This window comes from Erythranthe guttata, chromosome 9 (genome assembly GCF_056151865.1).
Source record: "Erythranthe guttata isolate IM_541 chromosome 9, IM_541, whole genome shotgun sequence".
NCBI classification, from domain to species: domain Eukaryota; kingdom Viridiplantae; phylum Streptophyta; class Magnoliopsida; order Lamiales; family Phrymaceae; genus Erythranthe; species Erythranthe guttata.
Window position 1 is genome coordinate 16,307,687 of NC_142541.1, and position 13,351 is coordinate 16,321,037.

General features: G+C 41.2%; 1 protein-coding gene across 1 annotated transcript; it reads left to right on the forward strand.

Moving 5' to 3' along the window:
• Window positions 1-5,065: 5,065 nt before the first annotated feature.
• On the forward strand, window positions 5,066-5,917 carry LOC148768227 (uncharacterized). Its single transcript, XM_088823584.1, has one exon. It carries the CDS (start codon window positions 5,193-5,195, stop codon window positions 5,892-5,894), a length of 702 nt encoding a protein of 233 aa, XP_088679710.1. The 5' UTR covers window positions 5,066-5,192; the 3' UTR covers window positions 5,895-5,917.
• The last annotated feature ends 7,434 nt before the right edge of the window (window positions 5,918-13,351 follow it).

Genomic DNA, 13,351 nt, shown 5'->3' on the forward strand with positions numbered 1-13,351 from the left:
TGACAAAAATCCCCCTGTAATCAATAGTCAAAGCCATATACCCCTCTAACTTTTGTGCGTGCCATTCACTCGCCCAATGTGCGACTACTTGTGCGATTTTTATACATTTTGTGCGTGAAAAGACAAATTTACCCCTCTGATTCTACACTCATAAAACAATTTAACTATTTATGAATTTGTAATAATATTTAAATTCAAAAACAAAATGAAAAAATATAAATTATATTCTGGAGAACGGGAATGCGTATCAGGCGGCGGCGGATGCGGGCTTGTGAGCGGCGGGAAGCTTCTAGGCTCCGTCGCGGTGCAGTTGGATTTGAAGAGTATTCTGGAGAATATGGGGAAGTCGGTGATTCAAAACGGGTGGGTTATGATTGGCGGGTCGGGTGTGAAATTGCACTTGAATGTTAGGGCTGAACCCGACCCGAGATTCGTTTTTCTGTTCGACGGCGAACCGGAGTGCAGCCCTCAGGTTTTTCAGGTCAACGGCAACGTCAAACAGCCGGTTTTCTGGAATTTATAATATAATGAAAAAATGTAAATTATATTTAAATAGATAAAAACCACCCACCTTCCATAACCACGGCAATGGCAAACGAGAATGCGTATCTGGAGTTATACTCCATTTTTGGGGAAACCAGAGAAGATGATACGTGGATGCATCCGTACGGTGACGTGGCTGCTTGGTTGGTCGCCGGAGAGGGGTTTCGGTCCATGAACGGAGCCGGCGACGACAGTGGTGGGGTGGGGTGAGGTGCCCAGAGAAATTAAAATCAAAGTGTGTGTATTTGTGTGTCTGTGTGTTTTTTTAATTTGGGGAAGATGGCTTAATTGAAACTATTAGGGACTGAATTGAAAATTTTATAAACTTCATTTGGGTCATAAAATTTTAGATGTTGGACAGATTTATCTGAGGGTGTATTTGTCTTTTCACGAACAGTCAACGAATAAAAATAAAATGGGTCGAGTGTGCATGTTTGAACACTTATTAGGGGGGTTTTTGTCACTTTTTTTATCCCGGGGGGGTTTTTGGTCTTTAGGATTAACACAGGGGGGGTTTTTGCATTTAACTCTGAAACAAAAGGAATTAGAAAATCAGATTGGATTTTTTTTCCCCAAAAAGTGGGTAAAGTTGGAACAAGTACCGGATTTATTGGCGATGCGTGTGTAACAACAAATTCTTATCTGCGATATAAACAAACAAGAAAAATTGAACAAAGATGATTTTATTGAATTAAAATAAATAAATTGCGGGTTACAATCTCTATTTTAATCCTCTGATTCTTCTCTCTAGAAAAATATATAGTTGACTTGAATTTTCGGAGTCGGGTCGTTGACTTGATCTTCTCCGAATTTGATTTTGGATTTGAATAACGTTTTCCAAGGGTCTTGCGACTTGAATCTCGAATCGAACGTTGAACTTTGAATTGATTTGACTTGAAGATCTTGAAATTCTTGATGGATTTGGCCCTTCAATCTTCCAATGATCTTGACTTGAATTGATTAACGTTAATCCGAAGGTTTGGCACCGTTATCTCGGATCGAACGCTGGATTTGATGAAGAATGCCTTGAATTTGCTCAAGAACACCTCGAATTTGACGAAGAACACTTTGAATGTAGAGAGAGAATCTTACCTCCTACGAATTCTTCTTCCTTGCTTCTTGAGTTGTAGAGAGAATTTTGCTCCTACGGTTTATGCTCCTTCAGTTGTGTTTTGAATTGTGAAGGGAGGGTCCCTATTTATAGTGGTCCCTATTTATAGTGGTGGAATAAGAGTCCTTTATGGGCCTTACTGATGATGTGGCGCGATTTGATTGGCCCGATTTAAATTGATACTTATCTCTTGTAACTTGGGAGAGAAGAAATAATTTTATTGACCAATAATTAATTGATATTTATCTCTTTATATCTTGAAAGAGAAGAAATAATCCTATTGGCCAATATATATATTTAAAATCAATTATCTATTTAAATTAGGAATTTATTTAAATTCCTAATATTAAAATAGAAAACATATAATTGATATTTAATATAATATATATATATATGAATTTATATGCATAATTACATATTTGCCACTTGTAATAATAAACAAATCACTCGGCTCTATGAAAATAGCAATTTAATTGCTTGAAAATTCATTCGTCTACAAATGCCCCCTCGAGACTTGTTCACGAACAATGCGTCTTGAAGTGAATAAGTCACGATAATATTGGTTTTCATCGGTATATAAAAAAAAACCTTTGTTCGATTCTTGGTCTAGGCTAATTGATGATATAAACCAATAAAATTTGAACTCACTCTTCCTTTAATCAATTTGGCCCAACTATTCCCCAAACTTCAAATTTGAATTACACGTGAGAGAGTGCATAATTCCTCTCAAACAAGTATTAGACTTGGTTATATATTTTCTATAGGTTAGAGCATGGCCCACATAAAAATCAAATTTTGAATGCAACTTGATTTCCATGAGGAGAGAAAGTCCCAAACTTCCGTATCATTAATGCAAAAGGACTCCTTTTGCAACTTGATTTTCTCCACTCAAACATGTATTATCCTTCTCCCAATAGGTTTCAAACTCCTTGCAATTGGATAATTCCTAATCCTAATACCATTAGGATTTGTCTTTTCCCAGCTTATAAAAGGAGGTGACCCCTACCAATTTTTTCATTCATCAGCTTTCAACCATCGACCCTCTTGCAGAAGAATTTTCACCTCCATCGAGTTTAGCTCTTTTTTTTTTTCTCTCTTTTTTTTTTGTGGTTTTGCTAATTTCTTTGGCTCGATTTCAGGTCAGTTCCATAAAAAAAAAAAAAACGTTTCCTCCCGTTTTTTTTTTTTTTTGACACTTGAACGTGGTTTTGATTCCTTTCTTGAACTCACCGGTCCTCTTTTCTTCGTTTTAGGTTTGGCCATTGGGTGGTTTTAGCACGATTCCTTGCCCTCGCTTTTTTTTTTTTTTTTTTTTTTATCTCACCACGTCGAACTTATCGTTCTTTCTTTGATCTGTTTTGATAGATTTTCCGATGGTTTGTTTCAAGCAAGCTTTCTCCTCTCTTGGCGACGAGCAATTGTTAATTCTTGACGATCGTTACCAACCGAATGACAAAGGCACCATCTTGACGATTTATGCCCCCCTTATCGGTCCTTACGCAAAGCAATGGCCACGTCTCACGACTCCGAATCGCATGTCCGTTTGGTCTCACGAGCATCCTCATAATAAGTACGAGTACGTGTATAGTTTGCGAGTATCAAATCATAAACCCGACAGATCTTCGCTTCCGGAAGAGTCAAGCAGTCCGAGCCTTCTGCCGACTTTGGGTGGCAACATCGTGAAGGGAAAAGTCAAGTGGGGAGATACTCTCGAGCTTTCCGGCGGCTTTCAATTCTTCAGAGGCTACTGGGAATGGACCGAAGACGTTCTCAGCCGTTGCCAGCACAAGCTAAAGTCCGCGAAGATCTATGATTCTGTATATGCCTCCTTCTTCACGTACGACTACAACTCTGAAGTTATGAAGGCGTTCTTCGAGGCATGGTGTCCGACTACAAATACCCTCTTGACGTCTCCTGGAGAAATGTCTATCTCTTTATGGGATTTGCACACCCTCTCCGGGCTACCGTTAACCGGGCTCCTTTACGATGAAGTTGTCCCTGCCTCACAAGAACTCGTTGGTTCCGACGCAAAGGGTGTTCGATATTCTCACCGTTCCTGCCGACATCTATTCCATGCCTACCACTTACTTCGGAAGCGCTCTAAAGATCCGTCCTCCAATGTCTCTGTCGAAAGCTGGATTCAGTTTTGGTCGAAGAAGCAGAAGAAATACACTCAACCTCCTCCGCGCAAAGAAAAGAAGGGTGTTCGCCCCAAGTCAACTCACAATCCTTCCGGCAATATTGAAGCACATGCAAAATGGATCAACATTGAAGAAGCCGTGTTTTCGAGCATTAGTGTTGATGTCGAACTGAGGTCCGAGACATACTTGGCGGCCCATTTGGCTTGTTGGCTTTGCACCTTCGTTCTCCCCACTGATGATGTAGGCATGATACGTCCTTCAACGTTCAAGATGGCTAGCATAATGGCGAGCGGCGAAGAAGTCTCTCTTGCAGTTCCTGTCTTAGCAAGCATCTTCAACGGCATAAATAGGATTTCGAGATCCTTAAGACCCCATCAAGAGAACTCTCCGTTTCCTATTCACTTCGTCTATAGTTGGTTGGCACTTTATTTCAAGACCCATTGTCAAGTTCTTCAAGGCGTAGCCGTCGATGGCCCAAAGATGATATCTTATTCCGGAGAAGGAAGCGCTAGATACTACACTCCTGCGGATGCACGCAAACGGATTCACAAAGGAGATCTTATGTCTTGGACTTGCACCACGATCCCTAGGAGCGAGTCTTCTTTATATGTTGATGATGGAACAACAAAAGGGTCCGAAAGAAATTATTTCATCGCCATTCGCTCGAGCTATCTCTCCTTGCGGCGTGGTAATCGTTTTGTTATTGAGCCTTATAGTCCTCATCGGTTTAGCCGTCAATTTGGGTTTTACCAAGATGTGCCGGGAGTACTTGATGAAGATGTTCGCGAGGCTTCTTTAATAGATGGACTCCGTTATTGGCGTCTATGTGTTTTGCTCGAGTCCATGTCTAAAGTGATATTTTCCGTCGTTCCTCAAAATCCGAGAAAGTTTCACACGGACGGCTATAAAAGATGGTGGACTGAAGCGTACGGAACTTATCTTGAAAATAAAGTTGCGAGTTTGGTGAACTTGGAGTTAAGTAAGATTCTACTTGAAGACAAAGAAGATGAGGCAAGAAATTGTCTCGGCAATCTTTCTCGCGAAAATGTGCTCCAAACCAAAAACCCTTCTAGAGATATAAAGAAGATGAACGTTTTGCCATCGGATGAGAGTGGCGATAGCCACATAGAACGTCATTGGAAAAGGCCGAAGAGGGACCCGCAATCTTCAAAACCACAAGATCTTCATATTGATAACAGTGTGGACAGTCATTCTCGAACAAATGACACTTTTGCTGAGAAGGTTGCACTTAACACATTCTTTTTTTTTTTTTTTTTTTTTTGTCTTAATGATTTTTTTTTGTTTTTTTTTATTTTTAGTTGGGAAACGAGATAATTGACGTTGACGATCGCGAGGAATCTCAAGCTAGTCATCACTCAACTGCCAAGGCTTGCTCAATGGGTGCAACTTTGTCGCCGACTACTTTGATGCCTGCCAGAACGTCCAAGATGAAAGAGACTGCGAAAGGGTCGTACAATGGGGCTTGTTCAGTTTTTGTGGGTGAAAATTTCCTGAAAAATCACAAGCGGGTTTTTCTTCGCCAATTATGGCAAGATCTTCGTGCGAGGATAGTACGGACTTCAATTGATTCCATTTCGTCTATTCAAGAAGATGTCCAATTAGTTCTTGGAACCATGAGAGATTTTGGTGATTTCGACATATCTTGCATAGAGGAATTATTGAAGTCATTATTTTCCCAGGCGGCGGCTTATGATAAGGCGAGGTCGTTGAATTCTGAGAAGGCATCTAAAGAGATTCTAGCACGACAATTAGATGAGGCTAAAGATCGTTTGCATGCTACTCAAGCTAGAGAACACAAAGAGACTCTTCAAGTTCAAGTCACCAATAATGATTTGGAGAGTGTCAAGAAAGAGCGTGCCGCTTTGAAGGTGAGGGTAGGACAGTTGAGATCCTCATTAAAACGACAACGAGAACTCCTTCATACTGTTCAAACTGAAATTCGTGAGATTAACGAAGAGATTGCTGCTATTGAAAATACATCCCCTTTAAGTGATGATTTGGTAGAAGAATTGCGCGCTTCTGCCGAGCTTTTAGAAGATGCCAAGGAAAAGTTGAACGATTTAGACCCTTTCGCTTGAGCTAGATTTAGATATTTTTTTTTTGTTTATTTCACTTTTATGATTCATGAAATAAAAAAAAAATCTCCTTTTCCATCTTGCTCCCTTAGTATTCTCTACTTGTATTTTCAACATTTTTTTTTTCTTTTGTAGGAAAGGACTGAACTCAGAGAATATCTAAGCTGCCTACGTACCCCGAATGGGATCAAGTCATAACGTAGTTCAAAGAAAAAAGATATATATATATTTATTTATTTTATTTTTTTTTTTTAGGAGAGGACTGAACTTAGAGAATATCCAAGCTGCCTACGTACCCCGAATGGGATCAAGTCATAACGTAGTTCAAAGAAAAAAAGATAGATTTTTTTTTTTTTTTTTTTTTTTTAGGAGAGGACTGAACTTAGAGAATATCCAAGCTGCCTACGTACCCCGAATGGGATCAAGTCATAACGTAGTTCAAAGAAAAAAGATAGATTTTTTTTTTTTTTTTTTTTTTTAAAGGAAAGGACTGAACTTAGAGAATATCTAAGCTGCCTACGTACCCCAAATGGGATCAAGTCATAACGTGGTTCAAAGGAAAAAAGATAGAATTTTTTTTTTTTTTTTTTTTTTTTTTTTTTTAGCCGTGCACAGTTTCAACTCATGCGGGCCAGGAGCCTTCTCCTCCGCTTCATGCGTAGTACCGCTTCAAGAACTTTCCATTTATCGGGCCAATTCTTAAACCATCTTCGGCAACCAACTTGTACGCTCCATTTGTGTATGCTTCTTTGACGACATAAGGACCATCCCACTTTGAAGTAAATTTATTCCCCGTTTTGTGAGTGACGATGATGGGCCTCCTTACGGCAAGTACCAAATCTCCAACTTGAAACGATCTTGGTCGCACCTTCTTGTTAAACGCCCTAGAAAGACGAGCTTGATAGCATTCAATACTTTGTTGTGCCTCTAATCTTTTCTCGTCAAGAGCTTCCAATTCTGCAAGACACAAACGGGCATTTTCTTCTTGAGTGAGTTCTTCTTGTATAGCTATCCTCAATGATGGAATTTGTTTTTCAAGAGGCAAGACTGCTTCCACACCGTACACCAAAGCATATGGAGTGGCTTGAGTAGGTGTTATATACGTTGTTTTATAAGCCCATAAAGCTTCTTCCATCTTCTCGTGCCAATCACGTTTTGACTTGGCGATCACTTTCTTCAGCAAATTACATAAAGTCTTGTTGAAGGCCTCGGCGAGTCCATTGGCGGCAGCGTTGTACATTGAAGACTTTCTTTGCTTGAAGCCGAACTTTTCACAAAGTTTATCTATCACACTGTTGCAAAATGGCTTTCCGTTGTCTGTGATCACATATCGAGGAACTCCGTAACGGTAGATGATGTTGATGCGGATGAAATCAGCAATGTTCTCCTTCTTTACTTCTCGAAGAGGCACTGCTTCAGCCCATTTGGAAAAGTAGTCTGTTGCTGCCAAGATATAGAGATGTCCAGCTGAAGACTTTGTCATAGGTCCAACCACATCCAAACCCCAAGCATCAAAGGGCCATGAGGCAACAGTAGGGTGCAATGGCTCCGGCGGTTGATGAATAAAGTTTGCATGAAATTGACAAGGTTGGCATTTTTGGGCATACTCCATGCAGTCCTTCACCATAGATGGCCAATAATAGCCCATTCTTTTTATTCGGAAATGTAGCTTGGGTCCTGACTGATGGGCGCCGCAAAATTCGGAATGAGCTTCTTCTATGGCTTGAATGGCTTCGTCATCACCTAAACATCTCAAGAAGACTCCATCAAATGAACGTCTATAAAGTGTATCTTTATAGTAGATGAAACGAGCCGCACGACGTCGAATATCAACCCTTTGACGTGGATCATTAGGCAACTTTTCGTACTTCAAGTAATCCACAAACGATTGACGCCAATCTTCTTTCTCGATTTCAAACACGTAAACCACTCGAGTTTCGTCTTCTTCAATTTCTTCGTGTTCAAAAATTGGTGGTACGACCCACCTCTTGAAAATTGATATACGAGCTCCGTCTTCGGGCATGGCTAAAGTAGAAGCAAGTTTTGCCAATGCATCTGCTTGTTTGTTATCCTTTCTTGGCACATGCTCTATCGTCACATCACCAAGGTATCCGATAAGTCTTTTAGCATAATCCACATAAGGGAGTAAATCGAGCTTCTTTACTTCGTACGATCCGAGTATCTGATTGATCACCAACTTGGAGTCTCCATATACCTCCAAATTTAGTTGCTTTATATCAACTGCCATTTCTAGCCCAAGGATAAGAGCTTGATATTCAGCAACATTGTTGGAGCAATTTTGTGTTAAGGTAAAAGAGTGAGGCAACACTTCGCCGTTGGATGTGACGAATACTACTCCGGCGCCCGCTCCTTCTCTGTGAGAAGCTCCATCAAAATACATCTTCCAAGGAGGACTAGCTTCAATCACAAGAACATCTTCATCGGGTAGATCATCGGATAACCACTCTGCAGGGATAGGGTGATCCGCCAAGAAATCGGCTAGAACTTGTCCTTTCACAGCCTTTTGTGGAATATATGTTATGTCAAACTGCTGCAATTGCAGGTACCACCTTGCAAGTCTGTCGGATAGGACGGGTTTTGACATGACATACTTTAGAGGATTCATCCTTGAGATTAGACGGACAACATGCGCTTGAAAATAGTGCTTCAACTTTTGAATTGCAAAAATGAGTGTTAAGCATGTCTTTTCGATTGGCGAATAGTTCAATTCATTTGGTGTCATTGTTCTACTCAAGTAGTATAAGGCACTCTCTTTTCCATCATCATTCTCCTGGGCTAGTAAAGCTCCGACAGATCGTTCTTGAGCAGCAATATAGAGTATTAACGATCGTCCGGGCACTGGTGCAATCAACACAGGAGGCTTCGTTAAATACGATTTTATACTTTCAAAGGCACTAGTGCAAGCTTCATCCCATTCAAAGGGAACATTTTTCTTCATGAGTCGGCTGAATGGTTGACATCGACCGGCTAAGTTTGAAATGAACCTTCTTAGGTATGCCAACTTTCCTTGCAAACTTTTGAGTTCATGAATGTTCCTAGGCTCGCGAATCTTTAAAATTGCATCAATCTTGGCTTGTTCGATTTCTATGCCTCGGTGACGAACCACGAATCCAAGAAACTTCCCCGAAGTAACACCAAATGCACATTTCAATGGATTCATCTTCAATTGGTACCTTCTCAAGCGCTCGAAGACTTTTCTCAAATTTTGGAGATGATTTTCCCTTCTTCTGGATTTAACCACCAAGTCATCCACATAACATTCAACATCTTTATGGAGCATGTCATCAAATATCTTCTGCATGGCTCTATGGTATGTAGCACCGGCATTTTTCAAGCCAAACGGCATCACTTTATAGCAATAGATGCCCTTAGGTGTGCGAAAGGCTGTTAATTCTTCGTCTTTCGGCGCCATTCGTATTTGATTGTATCCGGACGACCCATCCATAAATGATAATGCTTCGTGGCCTGTAGTAGCATCGATCATTAGTTCGGCTATTGGCATTGGAAAGTCGTCCTTAGGGCATGCTTCGTTCAAATCTCTAAAGTCAACACACACACGAATTTGTCCATTCTTCTTTCTAACAGGGACGATACTTGGAATCCATGTTGGGTACTTGACTTCTCGAATGAAACCAACCTCAATAAGTTTGTTCACTTCAGCCTCAATTGCAGGGACTAATTCAGGCCTAAATCTACGTTGGCCTTGCTTCACAGGGCGAGCTCCTTTCTTCACGGAGAGATGATGTATTGCCACTTTTGGGTCCAATCCGGGCATTTCTTTATAAGACCATGCAAACACATCCTTGAACTCGTGCAACAATTCAATATAAGTCTCCTCTTCGTTGACGGTGAGTAAAGCGCTAATGTAGATTGGTCGAGGATTCTCCGCATCTCCTAAATTAATTTCCTTTAACTCATCGATGGTGGCTTTGACTCCTTCTTCAAGCTCGGGTGGAGCAGTTTCAGCGTCTTCTTCCTCAGTCACGTCTATTTCACTTAAAGTGATATGATACGATGATGCCACACTTTCTCTGTCATCTTCCTCGTCCTCTTGGATTTTTGTAAAGACGACAGTTCGCATTTTAGCCTTCAACTCTTCGCCACATGATATGGTCAAATAAGTACACCGTTTCATGCGAGATGGAATCGAACTTCGAATCCTTCGTGTTTTGGTGACTTTCGTATTAGAAACACCCAAATCTTGCTTGTTGCTTCTATTATGCCCCCACTTTCTAAGTGGTCCCAGCCTATGAAAGACGGATGGCGTAAGTCTATCCAACCCTCGTTTGCCACCTTTTCCATGCCCCCACTCTCTAAGTGGTCCAAGTCTATCAAAGACCGATGGCGCGAGTCTATCGAAGACAGATGGTGTAAGCCTATCAAAGACGGATGTTCTTCTCACTTTTGTCCCACTTTCAAGAAAATCGTCTGTTGATGAGAATTCGTCTTCGATTATGTAATTACTGGTAGCTCTATTGATAGCAATACGAATTGGCTTTTGAGGAACAAATCCAAGACCAACTCGAGGACTTTGAATAGCATGTCCTTTTTCTTTCAACATTATTTGAGTAGTATTGAGGCCATGCACCTTTTCGCCAACAACTTCGGCAGGAAGCCTTCCAAGCGTAGAATCTTCATGTGGGTTAAAACCAGCTTTCACTAAGAGTTTATAAGCATTTGGGCCAAAGCATTTTGTCATTTGGGACTCGGAGAATTCTTCGCATTCCTCTTGGGTTTCTTCTGTGGGATGAACAAATCCTTTAGGTGGTTGAGAAGTTGATCGCTTCTCGTCAATTGGTGTTAAGGGAAACATCAAATCTTTCAAAGCCTCACACACTAAAGGAGCCTTGTCTTGATTATTTTTTCGCTTTGGTTCTTCAACTGGTAGAATTTCTTTGGCCTTTACTGTCTTCTCATCATCAAGATAGTACTTAGCATCGGCAAAGTGGGCTTCTGCCTCGGTGAACGGTTTATCATCGGCGAGTATTATTTTAACTACTCCGTCTCGACAATACTTGAAACATTGGTGCCAAGAAGAAGGAACCACACTATTTTCATGTATCCAAGGTCGCCCGAGAAGCATACGGTATGAGGTTCTTGCATCAATGACATGGAACAGTGCGGTGGACAACATATCATCCATTAACAACTCTATCCTTATGATACCAAGGGCCCTTTGTCCTTCTTGATTAAATCCTTGGATCATCAAGCGACTAGTTTTGAGCTTCTCCGTGGAGATTCCCAATTCCTTTAAAGTCTGCAATGGCAAAATATTGACTGCAGAACCTCCATCGATTAAAATCCTATTCACCTTCTGCTCACGAGCGTAGCCGGCAACAAACAATGGCCTATTGTGTGGTTTGGAACCAAGAAGTAAATCTTCATCAGCGAAAGTCATTGTTGACATGCATTTACCAATCACGGTACAAACTTCATTTGAAGACGGAGTTGTTCCACTATCAGCGATCTCCCTTTCAATTATCGTGTTGCATGAGATGTTAATACGATCATCATCTCCTTCGTGTACGTTCGTTGTCGTCATGTCAAGGGACTCAAAACTGCTGACGATAAAGTTTGTATTGGCGCTGATCTCTTCAAGTGATATCTTTCCTTGGCGAGCTAGCTGCATAATTTTATCTTTGAATACGAAGCAATCATGAATTGGGTGCCCGACCAACCGATGATACTTGCAGTATTTTGGGTCATCGGTCTTGCTAGCTTCTTCGGGGCGCTTCATTTCAGGCAACTCGATAAGTTTTAAACTTAGCAAATCGTCAAATATTCCAGCCACGTCAGTGTCGAGGAACGGGTACTCTCTTGCTTGCATTTCTTTGAGGGTGAGTCTTTTTTCTCTTTTTTCTTGAGAAAAATCTTGTTTTTCCTCATTGTTTCCGTTCATTTTTCCTTGAAATTTGATAGGGGTTGCATTCACTGCCAAAGATTCTTTACTTGAGGTTTTAGAGAAAACTCTACCCCCCTTCCGAAAGTCTTGTTTTTCTTTCGACTGTCGAGGTTCTTGAACTGGTGGTCCCTCAACTCCACTAGCCATAATGCTCAACTCCATGTTGTGCGCTCTAGTGGCCAACTCTTCAAAACTCTTAGGTTGAATCCCTTGCAGGATATATCGGAGTCCCCATTGCATTCCTTGAATGCACATCTCGATAGCTGAAGCCTCTGACAATCGGTCCTTGCAATTCAGGCTTAAATTCCTCCAACGGTTAATATAGTCAATGACGGCCTCTTCTTTCCACTGGCGAGAGTTTGTGAGCTCGATCATGCTCACTGTTCTTCGGGTGCTGTAGAAGCGATTCAAAAATTCTTGTTCCATCTGACTCCAACTGTCAATTGAGTTCGGTTCTAGGTCTGTATACCAATCGAAAGCATTCCCCTTCAATGATCGGACGAATTGTTTAACGAGATAGTCTCCGAAAGTCCCGGCGTTGTTACAAGTTTCAACAAAATGTGCCACATGCTGTTTTGGGTTACCCTTGCCATCAAATTGCTGAAATTTCGGGGGTTGGTAACCAATTGGCATCTTCAAGTCGTCTACTCTTAGAGTGTATGGCTTGGTATATGTTGATGACGATTTTGAACCCTCATTGAATTTGTCTTTGATAGTCCCCATGATGAACTCCTTCAATTGGTCTATAGGAATCAACCCCTCTGACGAAACCTGAAATTCTTCAGCCGGGCTCTTCTCCCTTTCGATTGGATGTCGCCTTGCAGAAGTTTCAGCTTCGGTGTGATTTTCGCCTTGTTTTCCCATGTCGTGACTACCGTCAACCTTGTTTCGCAACATAGCGATTTGGGAGTCTTGTTCTTGAATGTGCTTTGTTAGCCCTTCAATGGCCTTGATCAAGATTGCCATCTGCTCCTCCATGGTCGTAGCATGTGTCGTCATGACGGGAGCCACTTCAGAGTAGTTTGATGCTGAAAGGGACGTGGATGATGAAGCTTCTCCTCTAGATCCTTCCACGCCTCCACCTATGTTGACGAGAGGTGACGAGCCTTCTTCGATGATTTGGGGCGTTGAGCTAATCTCGGAGGATGTCTGCAGCTTCTTAGCCATACTCCTTGTAACTACGCCCATGCTTGATGAATTTGAAGTAGCAGCCTTCATCGTGAACGTAGAACAGCTACTAGGATCTTCGAGAGAGAGAAGAGATGAGAGGTAGAGAGGTCCCACCGGGCGTGCCAAAATTTGTAACAACAAATTCTTATCTGCGATATAAACAAACAAGAAAAATTGAACAAAGATGATTTTATTGAATTAAAATAAATAAATTGCGGGTTACAATCTCTATTTTAATCCTCTGATTCTTCTCTCTAGAAAAATATATAGTTGACTTGAATTTTCGGAGTCGGGTCGTTGACTTGATCTTCTCCGAATTTGATTTTGGATTTGAATAACGTTTTCCAAGGGTCTTGCGACTTGAATC

What these genes read in the sequence shown, in the direction of transcription:
- LOC148768227 (XM_088823584.1), top strand. Translation starts at nt 5,193, where the DNA reads ATGGGTGCAACTTTGTCGCCGACTACTTTGATGCCTGCCAGAACGTCC.